At 50.7% G+C, this 27256-nt stretch overlaps 1 protein-coding gene across 1 annotated transcript; it reads left to right on the forward strand.

Moving 5' to 3' along the window:
• Positions 1-577: 577 nt before the first annotated feature.
• Positions 578-26328, forward strand: LOC143268492 (uncharacterized). The gene is made up of 5 exons (XM_076551378.1): positions 578-824; positions 4291-4364; positions 4468-4709; positions 13301-13384; positions 26002-26328. Exons 3-5 carry the CDS (start codon positions 4487-4489, stop codon positions 26118-26120), a joined length of 426 nt encoding a protein of 141 aa, XP_076407493.1. The 5' UTR covers positions 578-824; positions 4291-4364; positions 4468-4486; the 3' UTR covers positions 26121-26328.
• The last annotated feature ends 928 nt before the right edge of the window (positions 26329-27256 follow it).

Below are 27256 nucleotides of genomic sequence, written 5' to 3' on the forward strand. Positions count from 1 at the left end.
CCAGGCTATGGCTGAGGTACAAAGATAATGAGAATAGCCTCTTTTCGAGGCTAATTGGGGTCCTCATTTCACCAGCACTTTCTTTGGTCGCCTTTTAAACCAACCAGTTTTGTCCAGACAAGACAAAAAACAACAACAAGAACAAAAAAACCACAACTGGATTGCTTTAGGGAAGCCCAGCTTGGAGTGGACAATAGTGTCCAGGCCTCTGAAAGGGGCTGATTGGATTCTGAGGCAAATGGAAGCGGAAGGAGGGCTTAGAAGGTGACTAACGCAGTGGGCGGAGACCCGCCCTCCGTTAATCCAGGCTATTAGGAGGGACCCTTTCCATCTTCCAGAGTGGCCAGTGGCGTTCACCATCTCCCGTTCCGTCCCTAATGTTCAGCACACATGGATGCTGGAGCTGCCCTGGTCCCTCTCTTGCCACTGTCCATTCATTTGATGCTCACAACTCCCTGTCCTGATCCGGGGCCGGCCTGCCATCTCCCAGGGAAGCAGAGGTTGCCAAGTGGTTTCTCCGAATGGGGCCCCCCACCCCCATACCATTGTCTTCATGACCTCTTCAGTTTTAGCCGCCGACATGTACCTGTCTCAAGCCTGCACCTCCACTTCAGTTCCCCTCTGGACTCCTGACTCTGCTGTCCCCACCTGGAGCCCCACCTCCTCCTGTCCTCCTTCCTCGCCACTCCAGTGTCTGTCTTTCCTTCACAGCCCGGCTTCTCGAGGCCTGTCTACACTCGCTGCTTTCCTTCCTCACCTCCAATTTCCCCTCCAACCCACTGCTTCCTGACTCGCTCTTCTCCATCGAAACGGCTCTCGCTCAGGTAAAGACTTTTCTGTAGCTTGACCCTTGGCACGACTCCAGCCTGGCTGGACACAAGGACACATGCATCTCCATGCCTCCTGTTCCATGGCTTCATGGCTCTGGTTCCCTTCTATTTCCACACTACTGGCTTCATGGACACAGCTACTCTCACCTGCCCTGGGAACACAGTTTCCCAAACCTGCCTCGTGCCACCCAGTTGGCAGGGCTGCCTAGAGCACTCTGGGGTTGGCTGATCTGGGCTCAGGCCTTAGGTAAACCACTCCATACTGGGACCACGGTGTCAGACAGCTCTTCCAGGCTATATTGGCTAAAATAGGGTTAATGGTCTTCAGCAGGAAGGCCAGGTGAGCTCCACCAGGTAAGCTCCAGATGCCCTAGCCAAGGGACTGGAGGTAAAATCAATTAGGTATTCCTGAGCAAATGCAATTTGGGTCACAATTAAGTTGTCTTGAAGTTGAGTTCCCACAGAGAAGACCACAGAAGAGAGGAGGGGTGGGGGAGGCATTAGAGACCCTACCCAAACCTCATCTAGCAAAAGCTTTTCCTCCTAGGTTAGCCTGGGCATAGAAGAAAAAAACCAGAAGGAAGCTTTTAAGTTGATTACCCAGTGACAAATCCCAGGAAACTTCCATATCACATGGCCCCATTCAAGGGTTTTGAGTTCCTCCTCTGAGGTTTAACCTCTACCCCCTGCCCTCTACCCGCCGCCTCCCTGGACTGGTGATTAAGTCCTGAAGGTACAAGAAGGGTCTCAGGGAATGACTAGCCCACAGTGCTGAGCCGCCCCTGCCCCCAGCTGTTTTTTTTTTTTTTTTCAGTTTTATTCTACCTTTTGCCCTTTCTCCTTAATGAACACAGGGTTAATTTTGGCCTGCAGAGTAATGAGGTAGCTACTGGACTCCAATATTAGTAAGAAGCCCTCTTTGTCTGCAAAGGAAAAACACACTGATTACCATAATGAGCTGAGCTGGTGGCTTCGGGGTAGGAGGCCTTGGGTTCTTAAGCCATGCTTTAATGGCGGTGTCGAAGATTTCCCTCCTCATGGGAGTCCAAGCCTCCGTCCCAGGGCAAGACCCACTGAATGAGTTTGCAGGCTGAAGATATCTGAGTGAAAGAGCTATGCAAAGTCCACACTGATCACACTCATTCCTTCTCACCCGGCCTCCTGCAAAGTTTCCCACTCCCACCCCAGGAATCTTCAGACCTGTCTCAGGCCCCATGAAGGAGACTCCCTCCCACCGTCCCTCAGTGGGTCCCCCGGCAAAAGGTTCTGTAGCACCATGGGTCCAAATTAGGTCTTCACCTTGTATAGGAAGGAGTTGAAGCTAGGGACTAGCATGAAGGCTGAGGCCTCTGAAAGAGAGCCAAGCACAAGCCTCCTTCCTCACAGCAGGGAGTCAGTTGGTACTGTGGCCACTGTCTCCAGGGTCCCCCTGTCTCAAATATCTATCAGTTAGTAAAACAAGAGGTCCCTGAAGGCACTTCTGATATTCTAGGAGTATTTCAGAAGCAAGGGAACATGCTAAGGGCCTTTGCTCAGTATCTGACAGTCCTAGGTCATTGGGGTTTTGTGTAAGGAACCTCCAAACTTAGCAACCTTGAACAACTCAAGCATGAGCAACTCTCCCCCAGCTCACCAGCTCTTAATGTTCTAGAAGGAAGGCTCCCTGTAAAGGAGGAATCAAGCTAACTGCTTCCTTGAGTGTAGCATGGTTTTCACCCCCACTCCACTTCCTGGGACCCTCAAGGGTGCTTCTGTATAAGCCCCCACCCCCACCCCCACTCCCCAGGCCCCAGCCCCCCAGCCCCCCAGCCCCCAACCCCCAGCCCCCAGCCCCCTTGCTTCCAGCCCAGGCATCCAGACTGGTTTCAGAGATGGCCCAGAGACCTAGAGCATCCTGGGTACTTAACAACGATAGAATCAGTCAGGATAGAGCAGGAAGCTATGGAGATGAGGCCAAGGAAGGGAGGGAGGTGGCAGGAAACGCCCTGGCCCTCAATTCTTCTGAGAACTATTTTTCTGCCTTTACTGCCCATTCCCCTCCATTCTCTGTCTCAGCCTCCCTCTGTTTGTCTCCCCCCCTCCCATTTGGATCTGGCCCTTTTGGGGTGCCCCTAGGCCACCCCCTCCTCCTCTGGGTGTCCCAGCACCAACCCGGTAAATAGTGGGGCTCAGTAAGAGTATGTGGGATGTATGGCGGGACAGGTGGACGAATGGATGGGCTCAACTGTCACACCAGGGCGGCTAGGGGTTCAGAAGGTGTAGAGTTGGGGGTGGGGGCTCAAGGGACTTGGGAGCAGCAGCTGCCTGCCCTAGTCTGGGACCCCTTTGAAGGGGTCCTGATGTTGCGCCCTGCATTCTTCCGCGCGTCACCCTGGCATCCAACAGTTGATCCTAACTGAGCGTGCCCATGGTCCTGGCCCTGGGCTTGGCACCTGCCACCTAGCTTGTCCCTTGATGGCCTCTGCTTCCCAGGGAGGGCAAGCTGGGGGGTTGTCTGGGAGCCAGAGCAGTGGTCTCTGGCTCCATAGAGGGCATACAGAGGGCATGGGGTGGGCCTGGTTTGCCTGCCCTGCCTTCACGCAGACCTGCCCACCCCCAGGGCCTTGCCCCCCTCTCTGCCTCCCTCCACATTCATGGCTGAGTATACTGGCCCTGCAGCTTAGGGCTGAGCCAAGCTTACAGGAACAGCTGTGATGTGCCATCGGTCCTGGCCACACAGGTCTCCCTCCCTTTTGAAGCTGATGGGGGTCTGAGGCTTTTGGATCCTTCCCACAGTTTGTTCCTTCCCCTGGGATGCAGTCCAGCCTTTCCGTCCCCAACCATCAGGCTGAGGACTGTGTCCCAGCCGCCAGGAGCCTCCAGAGAGCATGTGCAGGCCCCGCCTCTGCCTGGCTGTCCACCTGCTCTTCTTTACCTGCTGGCTGGCCCCTGCTTTGACAGCGTCCGGGTTCATCTCCCACTCAGCATTCTGCTTGCATAGCCTTTCCCCATGATGTCTCCCTAACACCAACCTGTGCCTCAGTCCCTGGGCTCATCCTATTCCACCCTCTCCCTTGGGTCTCAGCCATTGGTACCTCTGCTTTACAGGCTGTCTTCCCTTGCTAAGCCCACACCTGTGGCTAACCTGATCCACCTGCTGCCCTTAGCCTTGCCACCAGACCCCCAATCCCATTTGCCCCCCAATTCAGTGTTACCTCAGTTGCCAGCAGCCTCCTGGTGCCTATTGGACAATCCCTGGCTGGTTCTTCATCTCCGGTGGGACTGATTTCCAGGGTCTGAGTGACCAGGGGCTTAAGCCCCACTTATGACTCAGCCTGCTGGCCCTGGAGACCCCTCATCATCATCGTCGTTCCCTGGTGGGTGTTGCCCACTTGTACCACCACTGTGTCCCTCAGAGTCCATGGCTCCACCCTCCTAGGCCCCTTGCTGACCTGGTGTTGTTTTGGGGGCTACTGTCCAGGCCTGTCGCGTCTTCCTGTGCCATTTCCTGTTGTGCTCAGGTTCTACAAGCCGCCCATCTTCACAGAAGAGCAGGTGAGGCCGCTGCGTGTCTTCATGCGTGTGAGTACAGGTAGTTTTTCTTTTTTTTCAGGTTGTCCACTTTGTAGGAATTCTAATTCTTTGCCTTTCCCCAAAGCTGGCATCGCCCACCAGCCATGCTGGCTGAAGAGCAAGCCACGGAGGATCCCACGACGCCCAGCGCGAGGACCCCAGGACACCCCGCGAGGACCCCAGGATGCCCAGCGCGAGGACCTCAGGACGCCCAGCGAGGACCCCAGGATGCCCAGCGCGAGGACCTCAGGATGCCCAGCGCGAGGACCCCACGACGCCCGGCGCGAGGACCCATCCCCGTGCATTGTGCCACCCATCTGGATTTGGGTGAGTCTCTTGCGCCGACAAGCACAACTTTGTTAGAATTCACTGACATCACATATTCACTTAAGAGGGAGTACATTTAATCCGTGGAGGGGGCACCTTAACCTGGATACCTGGATGCCTGGATACCTGGAGCCTGGAGCCGAGACTGTTGCCACGAGTTACACGTATGGGAGTCCATCCTGGCCACTGTCTAGCAGGGACCAGAGACGGTAAGTGGGGGCAGGCTACCAATAGTCTACACTCCTGGGAATGGCCAGGCAGAACAAGACACACAGTAGGCACACAGTCAAACCAATTGACCATGTTCGTGATATGAATCCACAGGCCTTCCTTTGGCCCTGTCCCACCACCGCCTCTAACCTTTGTCCCATTCAGAGATGTGGACACAGGTAGCTATCAACCTTGAGAGGGGAGACATCCTCTCTCCACCCCAGCCATGGCAACGCTGTTTCCTGGGAGAATTGCTGCCGTGCACATGGGTCTTTGACAATGCCCTCTAATGAAATGTTGGCTTTGAGCAAAATTTTCTTTCTTTTCCTCACCTCTGACACTGCAATGAAATGAGAATGTTTGTGTTTGTTTAAACAAAATCCGTAACGATGGAGAAAATTCAGAAGGCTTCATTATTTTTTTTTCCTTGTAGGTGTCTTACTCAAGATGTATTAGTAGACCTGTTGCAGGCTTATGTGTGTGTGTGTGGGGGGGGGTAGGACCATATTTTACACAAAAGGCTGGAGGGTCAGGTGAGTAGGGCAGCCATCAAGGTGGCTCAGAGAGGAGGGTCATCCTGCTTTGCCTCACATGGGGCAGTGTGGGACATTGGGGAGCATTGACTGGGTCCAGGTCTGACCTGGCCTTGTTGCTATCCTCTTGATGCCTTGAAAAGAACTCCTTGTCCCTGCCTCAAGACTCCTCCCCATAGATCAGCCTGCTTGGGGACCTTGCCTTCCTTCTGCATGGAATCCCTGCTTTCCAAGGCAGCTTCCATGATATTCTCTCATTAAATAAGATTCAAAGATGGCTCCTCTCCAGTTCCGCCTTTCTCCCCCTGAAGAGGAAATGGGATGGGATCTTATGACTAAACAGAAGCTGGCAGTTTGCGAGGGGGCCCAGCACCCAGCACCCAGGTGGCCTTTGCCTGACTGCCTTCCCTCTCAGGAGAGCCCAGCAGGCTGTAGGGAGGAGGGAGTGTGTGCCTAGGGCACCAGGAAGGCTCTATCTTGTGACATTTACTCCGTAGCTGGCATTTACTGAGCGACCTGCAGACACGGTGACGTGGCTAGCGAAGAGGGCTGGAAGGGGAGGGAGCTTTGCTCAGGGCAGGAGCCCGGCTCCCAGGGGCGTCAAATCCTGAGCTTAGACAAAGCCGGTGGGTAGCTAGTCTGAGCTTAGTCCAGGGCTTGAGGCTCTGGGCTTGTTCATTAGGGACAGCCCAGAACTTCGGAGGTGGCTGAGCCAAGGGGTTAGGCTAGGTGAAGGTGACGTCAAACAGACCCAACCACGAGACCAATATGGCCCCTTATCCCAGCAGACTGCAGAACAGACCCTGCAGCTAGCCTTACCTACCTACCCTCCCAGGAGTCTGGAATAAACCATTTCATCAAGAGCAATGTGAAGGTACATTATGACTGACTGATGTTTCAGAGACTGTGGGAACGAGATCTCAGGCAGATGCAGCTTTTGGAGATTTTGTGGGTCATTGGGTTAAAAAATAAAAAGTAAAAGAGTATATACCAAGTTCTCAATTAATGTACTCCACCAATCTCCCAGATTAGAATCTTAGGAACTGCTGAGATGTTGGAACTATGAGAATCGAAAGGGCTTTTATCAGGAACATTCTTTTTTGAGGCTTTGGGTAATTCCTGAGCAATAAGGGGTGGGAATGAGGCCCTGGTTGCCAAGAGAGCAGCCCTTGTCATATGGTGGAAAGATGGGAGGTGGTCTCTGGTTGATCTTCGTGGTAATAGGCAGTTATCTCCCCAGAGTCCTCTCTAACTCAGTGTTCCACACGGGCAGAGTGTGGGAAAAGACAGCGGTTTCTTGTGGGAATGCCTCTCCATGTACCCCTGGGATGTGCAGGGAAGGGAGGCCAGAGTTGAGCCGAGACCGCTTGCGGAGGGGCTGCCCTGGCCTCTGCATTCCCACCTGCAAGCTGCTCGCTCGATGTACTTTTCCGGGCCCCCGATACGTGTGATTCAAAGCCCAAATGTATTCCCTAGTACATTTCTCTAGATGATCTCAAAACCTGGCAAGACTTAAGGGCAACAGGACACATGTGTTTCTTATTCATTCATTTACATGAAGTAACTTAAATGTGTTTTTTTATGAGCAATCTGACTTCTTAGAAAGGCTGAAAAAAAAAAAGCCCCCAAAGCTCCCCCCCTCAACAAAAAAAAAAAACCCAAAACACCCAAACCAATCTACCCATCTCTTAATGAGCTGGCTAATGAAGAGGAAAGGCGTACCACACAAAGGGAGGGAGACAAATTAGGGTCCTCAAGAGTTAAAGGGCAGTGGACATGAAGAACAATGAAGAAGCCAAGCTGCAAATGCTGGGGTGGGGGCGGCTGTACTGGGAGCATTTTCTTCTCAAGAGACTGGCATTGAACGGGCTGTGAATGAGTCCCAAGAGCCAGCCCCTCCTCTTCTGCTTTGTGGACTCCCCCCCCCCCCCCCCCCCCCCCCCCGTCCCTCTCAGACAAAAGAAGAAGGAAGTAGGGCTCGGGTCCCCATTGCTGGTTAGAGAAAATGGAAAATTCTAGGAGAATTAATTGGGTCTTTCTGAGTGGGACTCTTCAAGCACAGGGTCTCTGAAAGAGAGAGACAGTGGGTGGCTGGGTGGCTGGGTGGCTGGGTGGCTGGGTGCGGGGAGCTTTGAGTAAACCCTGGCCGCTCACGGACACCTCAGGCTCTCTAGGCTGAGAAAAGGGGTGTTGCAGGGTGTGATGGCCACTGTGGCATAGAAAAATCAGGTGGGAGTTAGGGATACCTTGTGGGAGGGCCATGAGGAACCTCTGATGGTTTCTAGGTAGACACACAGCAACAGGGCTGCAGGGTAGAAAAGCAGCAGGAGAGGGGCCCCGGGCTTCCATCTTTGATGAGGTTGTCCAGTGTTTTCTGGGATTCTCTGGCCCTGAGGCTAATGTTTAGTGCCCGCTTCTTTCTCTGGGAGTCTGGTCGCTTTAGTCAGGCGTCTCAGGCATTGTCCACAGTTGTTTTCTCAACTCTCTTCATCCCTAAGTCCAGTGTGTGTGTGTGTGTGTGTGTGTGTGTGTGTGTGTGTGTGTGTGTGTGTGTGTGTAGGGCAGGTGTCAGGTGACAGAGGCCAGTGGACGCCCCCCCCCCCCACTCAAGCAGGATGTGTGTGGGAGAGAAATTAATTAAGGCAAGAACAGGGGTGGAGGGTACAGTTCTTGACTTTCTTAATTGCTCTCTAGTTTCTTTGGGCTTAAGAGAAAATTGCAGATGGTGAGGTCTTCCCTCCCCTAGGCTGGGAGTGGGGCCGGAGCCTGGCTCCCCACCACCTTGAGTTGGCCTTCTCTTCTCGCAGTGAATAGGGTCTTTGGCTAGGGCTTAAGGAGGAGACTCTTAGCCTGGGAGCTCCCAGGCTGCTGCAGCTGGCAACAAAAGCTCAGGCAGAAAGGAATGTGGGGGAGCCCTGTGGAGCACAGCCACCTGGGGATAATTGGGAGAGTGAGCTCCGAGGAGTTTCCCAGGTCCTGTGAATGCCTCCTGTCAATGGAAGGTGCCCTTTCTTCAGATGAAAAGAAGAAAACCTCAATTACCTACCCGACATGGAGTGTGTGTGTGTGTTCCGGGGGAGGTGGGGGGGCTGTGTGGGGCCCTTGGCTGTGTGTGTGTGCGTGTGTGCGCGTGCATGTTGGACCAGAGAGCAGACCCCTTCTGCATAATGACCCATGTAGCCAGCCACCCACTCCCTGACCCTGGGGACCCTTGAGCTTGTCCATCCCAGGGCTAGGTTTGTCTAAGTTTCTTGGGATAGAAGGATAGGATCACTACAGACAAGAATTTGATCACACTGGGCCCAGTGCCCGAAAGATGCTTTAGAGACAGAATGGGGCCAAGGGATAGAACTCCAGAACGGAAAGTTGGGGAAAGAGGACAGAGGAAGGGCCAAAGACTGAGCACATGTCTTCATTGGCCCCCAGGGACCACAGCTGTGTGGGTTTTTTTTTATTTTTTTGTCCTCCAGCACGGTCTCTGGGTTATCCTGTATGTGAGTGAACAGCCATCCCTCCAAGGCTAGGAAACTGGGGTTAGGGGTCTGAAACTGAGTTAGGGCTTGGTGGGTGTGTATGGTTAGGGACAAGGAGAGGAAGAAATCAGAGCATTCTCACCTGCAAGGGGCTGTCCCACTACTAGGAGTCTTGGTTCTCCGTCATGGCCAGTGTCTTTGTGACTCCTGGCTTCTAAGCCTCAGTTTTTCTGTGTAAAATGAGACCAGAACCCAAGTGTACCCATTATGTAATCAACAAGTATGTTAGGAGTAGGCAGACACAGTGCTTGTTTATCAGAGAAGGGAATGCAGAGGTCCATGACTGGCCACCTTGGGTCTCCGTTAGCTTCCTGGTAGGAACTGTCAGATAGTCAAGGGACGGAGTTCGGAATGGATGGCTGAATTCAGTCCCTTGTCAGCTCTGCCTATTGATGTGACTGACCTCAGCCTCTGCCTTCAGCCCTTGGGGTCATCACTTCTCCACGGGGGGTGCAGGCCTGTAGTCATCTGAGGCCTTTGGAGTTAAGTGCATGAGTGCTGGGTCTTCAGCACACTAACTGTCCCCTGCTTCTGAGATGAAGGGGCTGGAGATTACAGAGGGTCGAGTCTCACTCCAACTGGCCCTGGGTTCAGGGCTGCTGACTGGTGGGTTCCTGAGTGAGTGGTGTGGTCAGAGGGTCTCAGACCCTAGCTAGTTCCACACTGACAGCTATTGGAGATCATAGATCTTGGTGGAGGCCATTGCTTGGGCTGGAGGAAGGTCCCTGGGACTGCCCCACATACTGTGGTGAAGGGATTCCTTGCTGCAGGGAATTAGTCAAGCAAGCATGCCACAGGCCAGGCTGGGAAACCCTTGTTTGGGGCCAGAAAGCATCCCTTGTGTCGTGAGATTACGTCCATGGCTTCCCTGCCAGGAGGGTGTGCCCCAGTGGCACTGTCCCAAGTAGTTCATTGTGCACCCTTTGGTCAAGAGGCACTTGGCATCACCCTTGTTGGCATCCTGACCCACTCAGGGAAGAACTTCTTGCAGAAGCCACTGAGGTAGCAAATTGTGAAAGTGAGTGTTACCCACCGGCCTCCACCCCCATGCACATTCGTCTCTGTCTGTCCCTGGGCCTTGGCATGGTAATCAGCAGCTCACAGACCTCTGGCAGTCTGTACCCGTTATTACCATGGTGGACTGCAGCTTTTGTTTTGTGACCTTGGTTGCTACAATACCTGCGAGCTGAAATAAGGAATCAAAAAATTGCCAGCTTCAATTAGACTGGCAGACCGTGTTCCCAAGGCTGCCTCAGACTCTCTATCCATTAAAGGTAAACATGTACCAAATAGATCCTAATTCTCTCTAATTGCCCACTCCTGAAGCAAAGAGGTGAAATTCCAGGAAGAGGCATATATAAACATCCTCTGTAACCCGACCAACGAAAATTAGAGGGCTGATGGGGCCCCAGCTCAGAGAAGAAGGGGACATGGTTTCAAAAGATGTCCCAATTACCTCTCCCATTTTCATAAATGGGCCCGTAATGTCCAGGGCCTGGGTCTCAACAAAGGTACAGGAAATGAGCTTTGCAAAGGGCTTGCATTTGTCAGGGAAACTTGTAAGAGGGTAGTATTTTTCTCAACAGGTAGGGAGCAGGGAAGGCTGATCATTTGCGTAACTGCAGACTCTTATTTCTTGAAATCAACATTTTAGTAAAAATAGTCCTTTGACGTTTTTCTCTGTTTGAAACATCAGTAACATATTTGTACCAAAGACAAGCTAGATCAATTAGGTCATGTGTTCCTCTGGAAGAAAGAAACTTTCAAAAAAAAAAAAAAAGCATCTCAAGATGCAGAGCTAGAATGTTCTAATCCTATTAAGCCGTGGGGGCTACACTTAGTGCGCCTACCACCACTTTCTATGTGTGTTGAGCTCAGTGCAAGCGCTTAAAAGGTTTTTCTATCAAGTGCTTGTGACAGTGGTTCCTGTGGACTCTATAAGGTCTTGTTTTTCCCTTTGGCTCCAGACAGTGACTCATCTCTGCAGCTTTTCTGACATTTGTTAAGATTCCAGCCCCGCACTGCGTTATTAATACATCACGGCAGACCTGGAGCTGGTACACGCAGCTTTGAAACCAAGGCACGACTTTGCCAGGGTTATGTGCTAGCACAGCAGCCTGGGGTCTGCATACCGAGTTCATTAAGGACAGCCAGGCGCGCCGAGGGTCCACAGGGGCCTGGAGGAGAGGCGGGAAAAAACCCAGATGCCCTGGGCTGCTTCTGATTACTCCACTGCCATTAAAAACAAAATAGACTAAAACAGAAAGAGCAGGGCAAAGGCCCTGGTTCATGTTCTTGCAAGGAAACTGCAGAGTCTTTGGTCTTGCTGTGTGTTCTTGGTCTGGAGTCTCACTGTCACCTAGGGACCGTGATTATGATGAATGACCACCCCAGCCACGCAGGGCTCGTGGGGAGAGGGGTGTTCAGTATGTAGTAAGTGGTCCGGAGCTCTTGGGTAGCCAGATAATCCCAGGGTCACCCAAATCTTGTGGTTGCCTTGTGAACACTTGTTTTTAAGTCACAGAATCAAGCAGTTATGGGAAGGTTGTGTGTGGGGAGCACAGGCCAGAGAAGTAGTTTGCAGGAGGCTTTGAAATAAGAGGGGTGTCCTTGCTATGCCCTGGCAGGATTTGGGGTGCCTCAGCCAGAGACCTGTCTGGAAATGGAGGGTAAGGGTAGGAAGAACCTGTCTATGGAGGCTGAATAAAGGGTAGGGTAGGAAGTGTTTCCTCTTTTCTCAAGTCCTTGGAGGGTCAGCAGGGCAGGTGTGTGGCACTAGGTGTTTCCCAGGTCCTGTGGTTCTGTGTAACCTCTGGGATGTCTGGGATGTCCCAGAGCCCCCGCCACACTCATTGTCCTTCTAGCTCCCAGGAGCCCCCAGCTCACCCCCTTCATCCCTCTCTAGCACCTGCTTCTGTGTATCTCATTTAAAGACAGTCCCCAAAGAGGTTTGGAGAAGATCCATTCTCTCTCCCACTCCTGTCCTGACCCCCACTTCCAGCCATGGCAGACCCCCTGCCCCCTGTGGTCACATGATTTTTATCTTCACCAGAATCTAGTAACACATTTTAAAAATTAACTTGTTTAAAACATGTTTTTTTTAACAAGTCATTTTTTTCCCCCTTAAGCAGTTTTGAGTTTGTAGGAAATCAAGGCAGCGAATATGGGGGTGGGGTGTAGCTCCATTTGTAGAATGCTTGACCAGTATTTAAGAAGCTCCAGGGTTCAGTCCCGAGCACAGTATAAAGTCACATGTGATGGTGCATGCCTGTAATCTCAGCACTTGGAAAGTAGAGGCAGCGGGGGTGGCGGGTGGGGTGGGGGGTGGTCAGAAATTCAAGGTCATTTTTTCTTAAGTAAAATAGCAAGTTTGAGGCTAGGCTGGGCTATGTGAGAATCTATCTCAAAAATAAAATTAAAATAAAATAATACAGAGGGAAAATACACACAATCACCCTTCCCATTTCATTAGCATCTTGTGTTCACACGATGCATTTGTTATCAGCTATGTGGCAATACTGACATGGGAGTAGTAGACCAAGTCCCTGTCATGAGGCTGACTTTACCAAGGACTTTCTATGGGTTTTGGTAGTTGTCTAGCGACGTGAGTTTTCATTGTGTATCTCACAGTTTTACCTTGAGTCCGAGGCAAATCCCGGGCTTGTAGACTTGGTGTGCTGGCATTCCACAGGGTTTGTTGCACTCCCGTGGCATGGTTAGTGTGCAGGTGGCTGCCCAGTTACCACAGAGGTCACCTGCCACCCTATGATGTGTGTGCCACGGTTTTTTAAGACACTGCTTGAAACCACTGAAAACCATGCTGGATTCCTGGCAGCCTCCTCCCTTGCCTGGTCACCAGGGCCCTCTTAGAAGCCAGCGTGGCCCATAATGGGTCTTGCTGGCCCACTGGCTTTTCCCAGGACACAAGCTGTGCCCGACCTTTAGGTTGTTTTCAGTGTTCTGCCTACCAGGGCGTAGGCTGCTGCACTTAGGCATCAGTTTGCATCTTATGGGTACAGTGACCTAAAGCTTTGCTCTCCAAATAGCAGCCCTTAGCCCACCATGTCATCTAGTACCAGGCTCTTGGTACCTGCCCCATCTGCACACAGGTAACTGGTAGAGGGTAAGCGTGGAAGGAGGGGGTTGAACAGAGAGAGGTTTGCTGCCATAGACTTCAAATTTGTAGAAACCGGGAGAGGCCTGGCCTCCAGCTATCCTTGTGTCCCGCAGAGGTGTCCCCCTCTGCTACCCACCTTCTCGTACTTCCTGACCTGAGTGGGGTTCTATCCTGTGACTACAAGCTTTCTGATTCTAGCCAAAGTCATCACCCAGAATCCTGCGTGGGACCCTGGACACACGGACACGGACACATGCCCCTGGGACCCTCCAACTGTAAATCGTAAGTCGCTAGAGTACAGCGAGCATACTTGTGGCTGTTGGGGTGGGGGTTCCACCCGAAGTACCCTGTCAGGCAAGCTGCAGCCCGTGCAGATGGGGGTGGGGGGGTTGCCCAGTGAGCCAAGTCGAGGGCTGACCTGGCGCTTGTGTTGTAAGATGGGAGCCTCCATCCGCCTTGTGTTCTGTCTGTCTCAAAAGAATTCTATAGGCAGCTTCAAGTGTGGGACCCCAAAAGAATTTCTTCTTTTTCACTCTTTCAAATGAATGGGCCTTTCATTGCGGCATCTCCCTCTGGCTCTTGTACTGACTAGGATGGAAGCGCCCTTGTGAGTTGGGGCCTTCAAAGGGCTGAGGAGAAAATGCAGACGGAGGGACCAGCTTCTCAAATAGGCTTCAAGCCTCCATGACCTGAGCTCACCCCCTGGAAATGTCTGGAAAACATAATGGGCAGGTTTTCTGTCTTCAAAGTTTCCATCTAAACCTCTTCAAGTTCTTTATTGTTTGGGACTGAGACACTTGGGGACGGTAATGGGGACTTTCTTTTGTATCTGTCTTGAAAGGCCAAAATATTTTTATATTGCTGTAGACAAAGCCACCTATTTACAAATGAACTCTGTTCTGTCGTTTCCCACTGGGAAGACTGTACCATGTTTGTGTCTCTATGTATTCTGGGGTCTTGAAACAGGTTTCTCATGGGGATGGCCATTCACTGGGGCCCAGAGGGGCAGTCTGCCCTGCCAAGAGGGTCTGGGGAAGGGGGGGGGCTAATCTTGGATCTGCCCCTGGTATGTCTAGGGGTGAGCCCTGGGAGAATCTGGTGGTGAAAGAACATATGCTGTGTTTGCTCCACATCTTCCATTTGTGTTTGTTTCTGGGCTGCGGGTTTGCATACTCGGGTGGGTGACTCGGTGGGAGAAGTAGGAAGGGCCAGGAGGGCGCGGACGCTCGGGTTTTCTTGTCTGGAAGCTGTTTCACTGGTGTGTGTTACATCACATAATACATGTTTAGATGGACGAGAGAATGAAGCAGGAAGGAATAAAGAAACAAACAGGCATAGAAGTGAAGGGGGCAAGTCAGGATGGGAGCATTCAGCCATCACTCTGTCTGTTTTGTGCCCAGGCAATCAATATATAAATCAATAAACTGCCAAGTCAATAGGTATATAGGGCCCCGTGCAAACTGGTATTGGATCATCATGGACCTAAGAAATTTTTAATTAAAGAAGGAATCCTAAATAAAAGAAAGTAGGGGGGAGGGGAGCTGTCTAAACCAGCCCTGAGCTTCCGAGGCCCCTTAATGTGAACAGATGGATGATGATGTGATTAAAAGGAGAAAGAAGCAGGAAAGAAAGAAAACAAACAAACAAACAAAATGATAAACTACCACAACAAAGCGAGGGGCCGTGAGACAATGCAAGGAGAGCCCAGCTGGGGTAGTGTCAGGGTGCTGGTGAGTTCATCTCATCTGGGTGCCCTGGCTCTGTGGGGATGAGAGACAGCAAGGACACACGGAAAGCTGGAGCACGATGGAGAGGCAGTACAGAAAGAAAAAGAAGGAAAAAAAATCTATTAAGCAGACAGACAAGTAGCTTCACAGGAGGGTAAAGCTAGGATTCAAAATCTGAACACTTAATTAGTAACAGAGGCTTAAATACTAAAAAGAAAGAAAGGGTGGTAGATGTGAATGCGTGAATGAGAGAAAGAGGCAGGGAGCGGCAGGGAGCTGCATGGGCCGCAGAAGAATGTTTCCAGGTGACTCTCTTGTCCACCAGCCTATGCAGCTGAGCCGGACAATGTGGGGGGCTGGGGAGAGGAGGAAAGAAATGTAAATTCAATCTCAGAAAGAAGAAAGGTAATAATGTGCTCACAGATAGGTAGATGAATACAGACAGAAGACAGAGCCCTGTTAGGGATAGGATGAAAGGCTGGGCTAGCAGACTGTTTAATTCCCATCTGTGTTTCTGAGGTGGACAATGACCCACCCGACCAAGAGACCTTTCAGGCAACAATATGTCAGGGAGGGCTTCAATGGGGCAGTGGAGGGGAGGCCCATTAATAGCAGATTATGATGTATCCAATTAGGTGCACCTGCCCTCTGGAAGTGCAGAAACCAGTATTGAAATAGAAAGAAAGACTGAATGGATGCCTGAGTGCGTGAATGAATGAATGAGGAGAAAAGATTTGCATTCACTCTAAGGGGGAGGGTGCTGCAGGGCCCAAGGGTCATCTGATCTCCCGGAGAATAAAAGGGTGAAAGAGTGGAGAAAGTAACAATAAGATGGGGAAAAAAATGAAAAGACGCACAGAAGATAATAAGTGGGACAATTAAGTCTAGGAGAGAGGGCTTGTTTAACACAAGTCATCCATATTAATTCAAAATTGAGGCCCTGGGCTGGGGTGGAGCTCCGGGATGGAGCTGTTGCCTAGCATGTGCCGAGCTCTGGGTTCCATCTCAGCTCTGCAAAACAAAACAAAGAGCAAAATTATGGCCCAGAGGTTGTAAATGATGATGATGATGATGATGATGATGATGGAGAAAGAACAAAAAGCTAGATAAATCAGAGGATGCAGAAAAGGAAAAATGCTGAAAAAAATTTAGATGGACGGACATTTAGGAGAAAAGGCAGTGCTTAGATAAGTGTTTAAATATGATGAATACATATTATCTGTTGAGTGTGTTTAATAGGGGTGGACACTTATTCGTAAAAGAACAAATATCTCGAAAAACCAAAAAAAAAAAAAAAAAGAAAAAGAAACAAGTTGAGGAGTGACCATGAAAACCTGAGCGAGGCATGATGACTTTAGTTAATCACTGCAGCACTCAAGCTGTGTGAGGGCTAAGACTGTGCAAAGGGATAAAGAAAGGGGACAGGACAGACAGACACAATAAAAAGGTTGAGGACATAAATGAATATACATGGAGGCATGTGCCTGAGAGGGCCATACAGGGATGAGAGAGAGAGAGAGCAGCAAGAATTATGATTAATTCAAAACGGGGCTCTTGAGATAGCTAAATGTCTCCTGAACCAAAGCGCCAGCACAAGGAATTACAGAACAAAAGAGCTGCAGGCAGACCCATGTGGAGAAGGCCCGGGACACTCAGATCATGCTTAATCTAAATCTGTGCACCTGAGGTCCATAAATAAAAGAATAAATATTGGAATAAAAGAGTGGCAGAAAGAATGAATGGATACGCGAATGACTGAATTAGAAATGGAAATGGCTAGAGCAGCCAGGAAGGAGTTGCCCATGGGAGTTTTGCTCATCTTATTCTGGGCACCTGAGGTCCCTTAGTAAAAAGATGCAAGGGAGAAGAGAGAAGGGAGAAAGCACAATGGGAGAAATGCAAAGAGGAGGAAATGAGAAGCTGGTAAGAGAGGAAGCAATATGTGGGTGCCTCATAAGAGAAAAATCCGTGAGGATTAGTGATGAGGGCCTCATTAATCCTAAAGATCGATGAGGTAATCCAGATCCAGGATCTTACGGGGAGGGAGAATGGAGAGAATTAAAAAAAAAAAAGACGCAAAAAGGAGAGAAAGATAATAAAACAAGCAACATGATAAATGGGTAATTAAGAGAGGCTGTCTGAACAGAAATAGTAATGAGTTCCCATGCATAGTCCTTAAATAGATAAATACATTATACCTTTCAAAGAATGCATGAAAAATCGAGGAACACCATGGCCCCCAAACAAGGAAGCACCTTCCATTGTAATAAAATACATGCAGTGGAGGGCCATAAATAACAGTAAATACTTAAATGTAAAAGGTGAGCAGACACCGGGAAGAAGATTGCAAGCACAGATACATGAGGGAGCCAATGTTTGTTTTGCACGTGGGATTTTGAATAATGCAATTATGTTCACAGGAAATTAATAGGTTAAAAAACATTTCAATCCAAGACGCAGGAAGGAGAAGGAAAGGAAGAGAGATTATGAGAGACAGGGCGAGGACTCAGGGCGTGCTTGGCATGCCTTGTTCCATTCTGCACACCCGGGTTTAGAAACGTGAGAACACCAGGAACAGTAAAAGAGCAGAAAGCTGGGGAAAAAATAGGAAAGGAAGGAAAACAACCTGGAAAAAAAAAAAAGAAGAGTGATTTGCAATGAAAGGGTTTCCAAGATCTGATGGTTATGGTTCATTTAAAGCTGTGACATTGATGTCCCCAAAGGAATCACATTTTAACGGATGCTCTTGTGAATGAGGAGAAGATGATAAAAATATAGACAGAAAAGAAGGGAAGGGGAGAGGCAGGGCGAGCGGGAGGAGGTGCATGTGCTCTTCACTGAGATTGGTAATGGATGGCAGCCTAACTGGCTGGCAGCCCCTAACTGAGGAAGACCCTAGCCTTGGAGTACCATTGCCATTTCCTGGTTGTGTGGGTCATTTCATTGTCTGTCACATCCTCAGTCCAAAGACAGATCCTTGCACAGTGCCCTATCCACAGACATGGGTAGGTGAGAAGGCTTTAGGCCTGGGTAGATGATTGAACGATAAATCCAATGGGGATCTTGACCCCTCCCTGGGCCAGGATCTCTTGTGAGCCTTCCAGGACGGGGCTTTGCCAACCGAGGCGCAAGAGGAGGTCAGGGGGCAGGAGGCCTTGCCTGTTGCATACCATCTTGGGTGTGAGGTGCAGGGAAAGTGAAGGTGACCTGGAAGCCCTGAGTCCCAAGAAGCCCTAGGACGCCTGCATGTTCTTGCAGCTCTTTGAGGTGTGCCCAAGTGGGCACTAGCCTATTTCAGCTCGGGGTTCTAGGCAGGTGTACCTCAGCCTGGGCTTTCAGACATGATCCTGGGTCCCAGCCCCTAGACATGCCACCCCTGGAGCCCGTTTCAAGGCCTGTCTTCTAGAGTGTTTAAAGATGTGTTCTGTAACCAGTAAAAAGCGCGTTTGTACTGTGTGTTGAAACTGTCTTTTCACTCGCCCCCATGGGCGGGCTGCGTGGGGAGACATGGAGAGTTGTTTATTCTGGTATCCCCCCCGGGATTCTGCTTCTGTCCATTTTTCTTTCTCTGTTATGGACAAGATTTGTACAGCTGTGTATAGTGTGCCTGTGTCCATCCATTAAAAAGGAGTCACAGTCCCTCTTGGCTTCTCAATTTCTGTTGGGGACATTAAATAAAAAAATTTTTTTTTTTTTTTGATTCGTACCAAGTGCCCAAGTAGGAATAGAATAGCTTGGCTGGATCCAGGGAGCATGTGCAGACCTGGGTACAGGGTGGGCTGGTGGGTTATGGCGAGGGGGCTCTGGTGAGAGCCATGTCCGGGCCCAACAGAAAGAAGGCGTGACAGGCAGGGTGGGTGGGGCTGCTACACCTGAGTTGCCGGAGGTCTGAAATGCCAGCAAGGAAGAGGGGCCCCTGAGCGAAGAGTTTCCCTCAGGTCTTTAGGATTGCAGGCAGGGTATGCTGGAGAAAGCTGGCTGAAGAAGGAAGATGGCCATTCCCTACGCTTCTAGCTTCAAGCTTTTCAGTGTAGGCCCTGGATAGATGGCAACAGCCTCCGATCGCGGAAGACACGCACTTCACGTGTCAGAAGGCACCTTCTGTGCCCCCAGCACCACGTGTCTGGGCCACGTGAGCAACGCCACGTGGGCCTGACGTGGAGCTGGGGCCGCAGGGGTCTGCTGGCCTCCTCTTTCCGAATCTGGGGTTCCAGGCTCTGCCTCGGCGTTTATCATCCCTGGGAGCACCTGCTGACCCGGCTTCCTGAAGATTGTCCAGACAAGCCCAAGTGACCCTTTGAGAAGAGAGGGGTGGGTGGAGATGCTCAAGAAGACTGGGAGGGTCTTTGCATGGGACTCCTATGTAGACGCTAGAGAGCCAGGCAAGGGTGCAAGATGGCGTCCATGAGGGTTGGGGGGAGGAGGAGAAGGGTATGACCATGTAGAGGCTACAGGTGGGAAGACAGTGGGGCCGCATGGGGCTGTGTCCCTAGGTGGGCCTTCCCTCAACGTTCATGCCAGGAGCTTGGAGGGGGCATCCTGGATTACTTTAGGCCAGTTGGACCCACTGCTGCCTTAGAGGGCCTGAGGGCTTGGGTAGGTGACTCTGCTGTGTCACCTTGGGACTAACGAAGGGGGCGGGGTCCTGCTGTTTGGAGTCTTTGACTCTTAATCAGATTTGGAATTCCGAGTGTCTCTAGTTCTGGGTTCTGAGAGCTCCCCAGGATACAGTATAAGAGTGAGGAGGGTGGTCTGCATGTGCTCCCAAGATGAGGTCCTAGCACCTTTGCCTGTTCAGGGCTACCTTAGACATATTTCTTTCTTACAATGGGATAAAACAAGGCAAATTTTGTCTTCTGATTGATGCTCATGTGCACTACCCAGAGTCCTTTCACTGATGATATGGGGACCTACAACTCTCCTCGGCTCCCCCGCAACTTCCAGCCCATCCTTGGGGCAGATGGGCTAAAGCCCCTGGTGTTTTCTGAGTTAAAAGTGTCACTGTAAAGATGTGTGACTCAGAGCAGGGGGAAGCACACCCCAAATTCTGCCCTTCATGTCCTCCATCTTTCTTTCTGCTTTCCAAATTCTTCTCTTATGAACATTTTTTTCCATTTAATGAACATCCATTTTTTTTAAAGCCTCATTGGCATTGTTCACTTTATGCTGTTGTCTCCTGTCTGTTGCAGTGAACATCGTGTTGTCCATGTTTTCTTTGCTCCATAGTCTCTCTCACCTCCCTGCTTGGGGGTCCACTGAATGGCTATGACATCATGGTCGTCTACCCATCTGACTGTTGCTGGTGCATGATCATCTCTTTTTTTATATCACAAATGACATCACAACTAATGGCTTTGCACGACCAGCTTCTCCAGCCCTTTCAAGTACTTTCCTACATCTAGCTCTTCCCATGGCTTCCATCTTTTCTTGTTGCATCCTTCTTTCTGCTAGACTGTGAGCCCACTCAGGGCAAGGATCTTGAGGAGCTGACCTCTGTATCTCTTGTAGGATGTGTATGAATGTTGGCTGGGTGTGTGTGTAAGGGTAGATAGGTATGAGTGACAGAGTGATTGAGGGGTTGGCAGGCAGATGAGAGGATAGATGAATGCATGAGTGAATGAGAGAATGAGTGAGTGAGTGAGTGAGTGAGTGAGTGAGTGAGTGAGTGAGTGAGTGAATGGATTCTCTGTGACTGAGCTTCCTGAATGAAAGGTTACAGGTGGTTGTATGGGTGTTGATTGATTTCAGAAGGCCTATAGTATTTTATCATGTCCAATGATGTATTAGTATTTAAGGTGATGTATTAATATTTAAAATCTGCTAATTTTTTCTCTGTTAAAAAATGCTTTCGCGTGTGTTTTAAATCTTGTTCTAATTTCTAATGAAGACTGAATACTTTTCACCCATGTTTGTTAACATATTGTATCTTAATCTTCTGTGAACTGTTTGTCCAAGTCCAGTGGTTCATGGCTTCTTAAGGAGATCCATCAGGGGTATCCTTAGGTTAGGTGAGGGCCTTTCTCACTGGAGGCAATCCTGTTGGGAGGGGGTCTTCTGTAGACACCTACAGAGTGGTGTGAGGAGGCCCAGCTGACCTTTCAGGTCAGTTTGACTTTAGAATTTACTTTGGGAGATAGGGATGTTTATATCTTCCACCATCAGGGAGGGGACATATTTAGGTTTGCAACTGGGTACACCATGCCTTGCCTTTCCAGCTTAGGAGCTCTGATTGGTCCTGAATACCTCTTGCAGTTTAGCAGTCCTCTGTCTTGTCCCTCCGGGTGATGGACTGCCTTCCCACCTAGCCTCCTATCCTGGAACCGGTTCTTCTGGGAACTGGGTTCTCAGTGTTCTGTGATGTGTGCACACTTCCTTTAGCTTTGGCCTACACTTGTGCCTCCATGGCAGTTGTGAACTTTCCGGAATGAATGGGAAACGTGGTTCAGGGCTGATGTGAACTGCCTCAGGCTTAGTCCTGGGAGCAAGGCCATCCTGTGGTCTCTGCTCTTCTCCTCATGACTTCCTCACAGGGCAGTTTCTGCCATTTTGGTAGGGGGCATCAATCAAGGAGAGCTCATCCCTGCCTTCTGGAACACTCTCCCACCCCTCTATTATAGCACTTAGCATGTCTGCCTGTGTTCAGTCCTCTCACCCCATGCTTACTTAGACATAAAGCTTGAGAAGCCAGTGGTGATTTTCAACATGACTTTAATCCATCATCTAGCTGCCACCATCCATCCATCCATCCATCCATCCATCCATCCATCCATCCATCTGTCAATCCATCCATCCATCCATCCATCCATCCATCCATCCATCCATCCATCCATCCACGCATTGGGCCTCCATTTCATGACCTGGTGCTTTGAGCCTCTCCCTCTCCTGAAAGCAAACCCTTTTTACCTTGAGCAAGCTGTGTAGCACCATGGGCTGTGGTCATGAAGCAACCCCCCATTCTGTAGCCTCCAACTACTAGGTCACTGCTCTGAGCACGTCCCAGCTGGATCCCATTGCCACAGCTTTTTGTCCATGATGCTTCTCACACATTACACACCTCTACTGTGATCCAGGAGGGTCAGGCTCCCAGCTTGGCCTGGGGCCGACCCTTCCCACCATTAGCAGAGCTGGCTCCCCCAGGCTTCCCCTGCCTGGTGCATGGTCCCTGTCATGAGCTTTGCCTTCAGCCTTGCAGCTTCCTCCAGCAGATGGCAGTGGTTGTAACTCATGTGCGCATTTCTTCACTCCTTCATTCATTCTCGTATAGTCAGCAAGCATCTTAAAAAATTAGCTAGTGCTATACTAGAGCCGGCTCACAAGAACTCACTCCACTATTGCCCTTTGCAAGAGAAGATAGGGGCATTTGCAAGGAAGCCATGTTTGTGTGTCCAATAAAGTGAGCTCCTTGATTTCAATTCAAACTTTAGGTCTGCGTTTTGTTGCAAGCTTGATTGCGTTCTTCAACTTTGTTCCTCACAAAACTAGGTTGATTAGTAATCAGCAAACTGTGTTCCCTGGGTGCTCAGAAATCATAGCCCATATCCTTAAGAGGCCCAATGGGGAGTGGACATCTGCACTAGGCAGCTGGTCCTGGCTGCGAGCAGTCTCTCAAGACTGTGAGGCACCTTAGTCTTTTGCAGGGATGATCTGAGAGTCATTCCGGCCACTTTGGAGCTCAGCTAATGCGAGGCTCTTTTCAGAGAAAATTGCAGGAGGTGATTGCTTATACAGGTGACAAGGATTGTGCCCTAGGCAGGGGCTCTTTCTGAGCAATCCATTCGCAGACCCAGGTGGGCAAGGCACATGGCACTTTACAAGCCCTGATCGCAGCCCTGTGCATTTGAGTGGGTTCCAGGCCAGGGGGAACCTTTCTCCAGCTTTCTGCGGGGGAGGGGAAGAGGCACAGGTCACTTCTGACTTCTGTGCTTCGTCCTGGAAGGAGTAGGGAGTTGGCAAAGCCAGGACCTGGAGCTGGACAAATTGTGTGGTGGCCCGATTTATCTGAGAGCTTGGGTGTCTTCTGTGCTAGGGACTGTGGCGCCCACCTCTCAGGGCTGTTGTGAGCATTGGTGTAACTGGACTTCTGAGTATGACTCTAGAAGGCATTGTATGTGTCCCTGGGGGTGTGCCAGGGCATTGGGAGCTCTAGCCCCTGGGGGTGGGGTGGCCTTGGTCTGGTATAGTGGGAAATAGTTTTGTTTTCTTTTTTACCTGATCAAAGGGTATATGCTAAATTTATGTGTTATTTTCATATAAACTAGGGACTTTGACAACATGGTTTGAGGGACTCTTCAGGTGGTGCCTCTGCTCTTGCTTCCCCCGTGGACACATCCATACCCACCTCTTCGAATGGTTGGGAGTGCCTTGTAGCTCTCTGACTGAGAACCATGCCTCTGAGTCAGGCCTGTATATGGCACTTAATTTCATCCCTTTCCTAACGTCTCTTACCAAGAGAGTATTTGGCATGGTCTGGTAGACACCATTCTCCTCTTCCCAAAGTCTTCTCTCCCAATAACAACAACAACAACAACAACAACAACAACAGGCCAAAGTGCCTGAAATCTGGTGCCCACCACAGTGCCTGGCCAGGGGTAGGGGCTCACCTCTCTTCTTCTACTTGGTCTGTGTAGATAGATGGGCAGCTAACCAAGCTGTAACCCATCTCAGGGCAGATGTTTATGGTCTCATAGAGAGGTTTGGAGTGAACGAAGAATGTATTGGAATCCATATCTAATCATCTTGCTGTGTTTCTCTCTTCCCATCTTGTTAACTAACCACCGTTGCATTGTAGTGGGCGTTTGTTTTACATGTTAAGTAAAGGAACTTTAGCTTTCTGGTGAGAGTCTGGTTCTTTTAGAATTCACCCAGGTGTCACCTGGTGACACCTTGCACTGTAGGAGTCTCCCTGCCCCTCTGACCCACAGTCTTCTTTTCTCTCAGGTGTGTGTCACTGGAAGGCCTATCTCATAGGGTTGTTGAGGGTCCAGGGCTGAACCGCTGTAACAGTGTGATGTACATGCTGGCTGTCCCCAGGAATGGTGGCCTGATGGGGTGGCTTCTTTAGTAGTCACTGAATAAAGAGTCAGTGTGAAAGAGTATTTCCAACAATCAGTCCAGTGTGTGAAGCCGGCTGTGAGTGGCTGACTGTGTGGTCCAGGCTACATGTTTGTATGGTTAATGCATGTGGGCTTCTACATTCCTCTGTGGTCCTCCGCCCTTCCCTTTCCATCATGGTGGCTGATGTTGCTGGTATACGCAGGCCAAAGCTGGCTGGGCTGTAGTGCTTTGGGGAGCTATGAGATGTGGTGTCTGCTGGGAGATGCTTCTGCAAGCTTGTGTTTCTCTGTGTGCGTATATACCCCTGGACCAGTGGCAAGAACCAAGAGCCAATAGAGGGGCTCCCGAATAATGGCATCTTTGAGCTCTTTTTTATGGCCTCCCTCCACTTTTATCTGGTAGGCCTGGATGTCTCTTCTCTTCACCCCCCCTTTCTTTCCTAGCCAGGAGATGGAAAAAGTTTTCACCATATCCAGCCTTGCTTTTGGCCTAGTTTAGGTCCCTCACACCCTTCACTGCTGTTCCCAAAATGGTCCCATTCTGTAGATGGGCAGACTGAGAGGCAGGGGCAATATTCACACAGTCCTGTGTAAATAACTCTTTCCACCTCACCAAGCAAAGCTTCACCTAGTTTCTCAGGCTCTCCCCTCCCTAACCCTGGCATGCACGCACAATGGCCTCCCTTCCACTTGTATCCCATGTAGGATGAGGCTTGAAGGGAGGAGTGAGGAGGCCGCATCCCTCCAGATCTCACAGTTCCTCGGGGGCCTGGGATCTTGACTCGCTTCCTACCAGGGTCTTTCCACGCCCCTGAATTCCACCTCCAGACCTTGGCCTTTGAATGTGGGGGAGCAGTATTCTAGTCTCCCATTCTCTCTTCCTCCCCACTCCACAGAATCCCCATCCTCTCTTAGTTTCTTTTTGCTTCTGGTTTTCCCAGCCCTGGAGTCTTAGCCTTGGCTTCCAGTATACCCTTGGTGTTGCCACTGTGTCCTCTGGGTGCAGGGACCCATGTTTTCATTGTTCCCTCTGGCTGCCATGCCTTTGCCCCATCATACCGTCTGCCAAGATCCTGATTCTGCTCCACTTTGGCTGTGTTCAGGGCCCTGCAGTTTGGCCATTGCTGTCCATTTCCATCCTTGACGACTTGTTGGAAACTTTGCTTCTGCACTCTGGGGTCCCATAATAGGGACAGGTAGGTAGGGACCTTTGCTTGGGTAATTTTGAGTCTGTGTCTAGGTGCCTGGTCTCGGATGGGCCTTGAGATCCTTGCAGGCCAGGTTTATGGGTGACTCTCTTAGGTCGCTTGTGTCCCTTGGAGGTAACAAAAGAGAAACCAGGGGTCTGTCAAACAGGGTTAAATTTTGGCTAAGCTGTATTTGAACTCCAAGCTCTGGGCATGCTCCAACTCAATGTCATCCTGCTTCTTGCACTAGTGGGTGCCTAATAGTTGCTCCACGATGGAGGAAGTAGGGGAGGCTCAGTGGATGTGGATGAGTGGATGCCTGGGAGGTCTTCTGCAAGGGGCCTCCTTTACAAAGTCTACAGAAGCCCTGAGTGCTTTGTTGCTTGGCATGCAGGTGCTCAGGTCTGCCACCCTACACTGGGTGGTGTGGGGTGGCCATGGGCATTGGGTACAGATGTACCCTGGTTTCTAAAACTTCGGGTCCATGTAAAACTCCAGCAGAGTGGAGGTTTGGAGGGTAGCATCTACCCAGCTCTAGAGAGACATAGATGGAAGGAATTTTAAGATTCAGTAGTTTTGTTGGGGGACATCGAGGTATAAGTGGGAGAGCCTAGGCAGGATATTCAGAAGACCTTCCAAGAGGGCAAGGCCTAAGTCTTTGGAAAACCACCCAAGTTTAGTAGATAGTGGGTTGGGGTGGGGTGAGCGAGATGGAAAATCCTAGAATGGAATAGTGAGGGCAGGAGCTGGTGGCTAGGTGTTGCCCCGCCCCCATGGCTGCCCAGAAGTTGGGTCTTCTACATAGCTCAGGCTTTCTGAGCACAGGACTGGCTTGTCCCCTCCAGTCCCTCGCTTGCCTGGTGCATGAGAACTCTTGTCAGCCACGGGGATGGGTAGCAGATGGTTTTCATCTGCAGCTGTGTCTCTCTCAGCTTCCACAGCCACGGGGACGCCTTGCACATTTCCTGTGGGACATGCTGGACCCAAGACTCTGGACCCAGGCCTCCCCTTGAGTAGAGAGACTCACCTACTGACTGATGAACTGCGCTGACCTGGGGTCAGGCATGTGGACTTGATCCCTGTCTATGGACCCTGAAACTTGGGGGGAGCGGTTGAGCCTTCACTGTTGAGTCCACAGCTGTGAAATGGGCTCAGACTCCTACCTCACAGGGCTGTTGTGAGGCAGCTGCAATGTGCTTAGAAGCATGGGGCCTGGTGGCTCATGGTGCTTTCAATAAATGTTTCTTGTTTTAACTAAAGCAGTGATGGATGTGCTACTAATACAAGGAGGGTGGGTGTCTTGCTGGGGCTTCCTTTTGCCATGTAATGGGGGAGGGGAACTGCCTCAAACGCTGTAAAGTCGCCTTTGCCCACCCAGCGTGTACTCAAGAAATGGATGCACTCAGGCCTGATGAAGGGTCTGTGCTTGGTGGGTTTAGAAGAACCCTTCTCGTGTGCTCAAGATGTCAGCTTCCTTCCGGAAAGGAGGCCAAGCAGGAGGTGTGGGAGGTCTGGCTTTGGAGCCTGAGGGGCTCACAGCTCCGGTCCTTGGAGCTCCTGAGAGAATGCTGCTCCGGGGCTGAGTTCTGTGCACCCCCCTTGCCCTCCACATTCCCCGGGGCCATGCCAGGGCCCTAGCTGAGAAGTCATCATGACCTAAGATGGATTGGTCCAACTGGGACTTGGGCCAACACGGCTTCTACAAAACTGCTTCCTGAGTGGGTCTCTGTGTGCTCAGACAGTCCCCTGCCTGGCATCAGGTATGCTGGTTGAGCTTGGGGAGGTGAGCCCTACTCACCTTTTGGGGGTGGGATGGGGGGGACTGTCAGGCTGCCTGAGTAGTCTGGGACTGAGAGGAGGGAGTTAGGAGCAAGGGGGAGGGAGGGGGATGGAGCTGAATGCTGGTAGATCCTGGCTCTTCTAGAGCAGATGACTTGAACATCATCCCAACTAAGAGGAAGAAGCTGGCCATTACCACCACAGCTGCCACATGACTACCACCACCAGAGTTGCCACCAGGGCCACCACCACCACAGTTGCCACACGACCAACATCTCCTATGATCACTGCTGCCATTGCTGCTGCCACTGCTGCCAACATCTTCCCTTCCTCTTCCCTCTTCCAATCCTTTCTTTTCCTTTCCTATTCGTACTTCTTCTTTTCTTCCTCTGTCTCATAGATTTTTAT

Source organism: Peromyscus maniculatus, chromosome 14 (genome assembly GCF_049852395.1).
Source record: "Peromyscus maniculatus bairdii isolate BWxNUB_F1_BW_parent chromosome 14, HU_Pman_BW_mat_3.1, whole genome shotgun sequence".
In the NCBI taxonomy this organism is placed as follows: domain Eukaryota; kingdom Metazoa; phylum Chordata; class Mammalia; order Rodentia; family Cricetidae; genus Peromyscus; species Peromyscus maniculatus.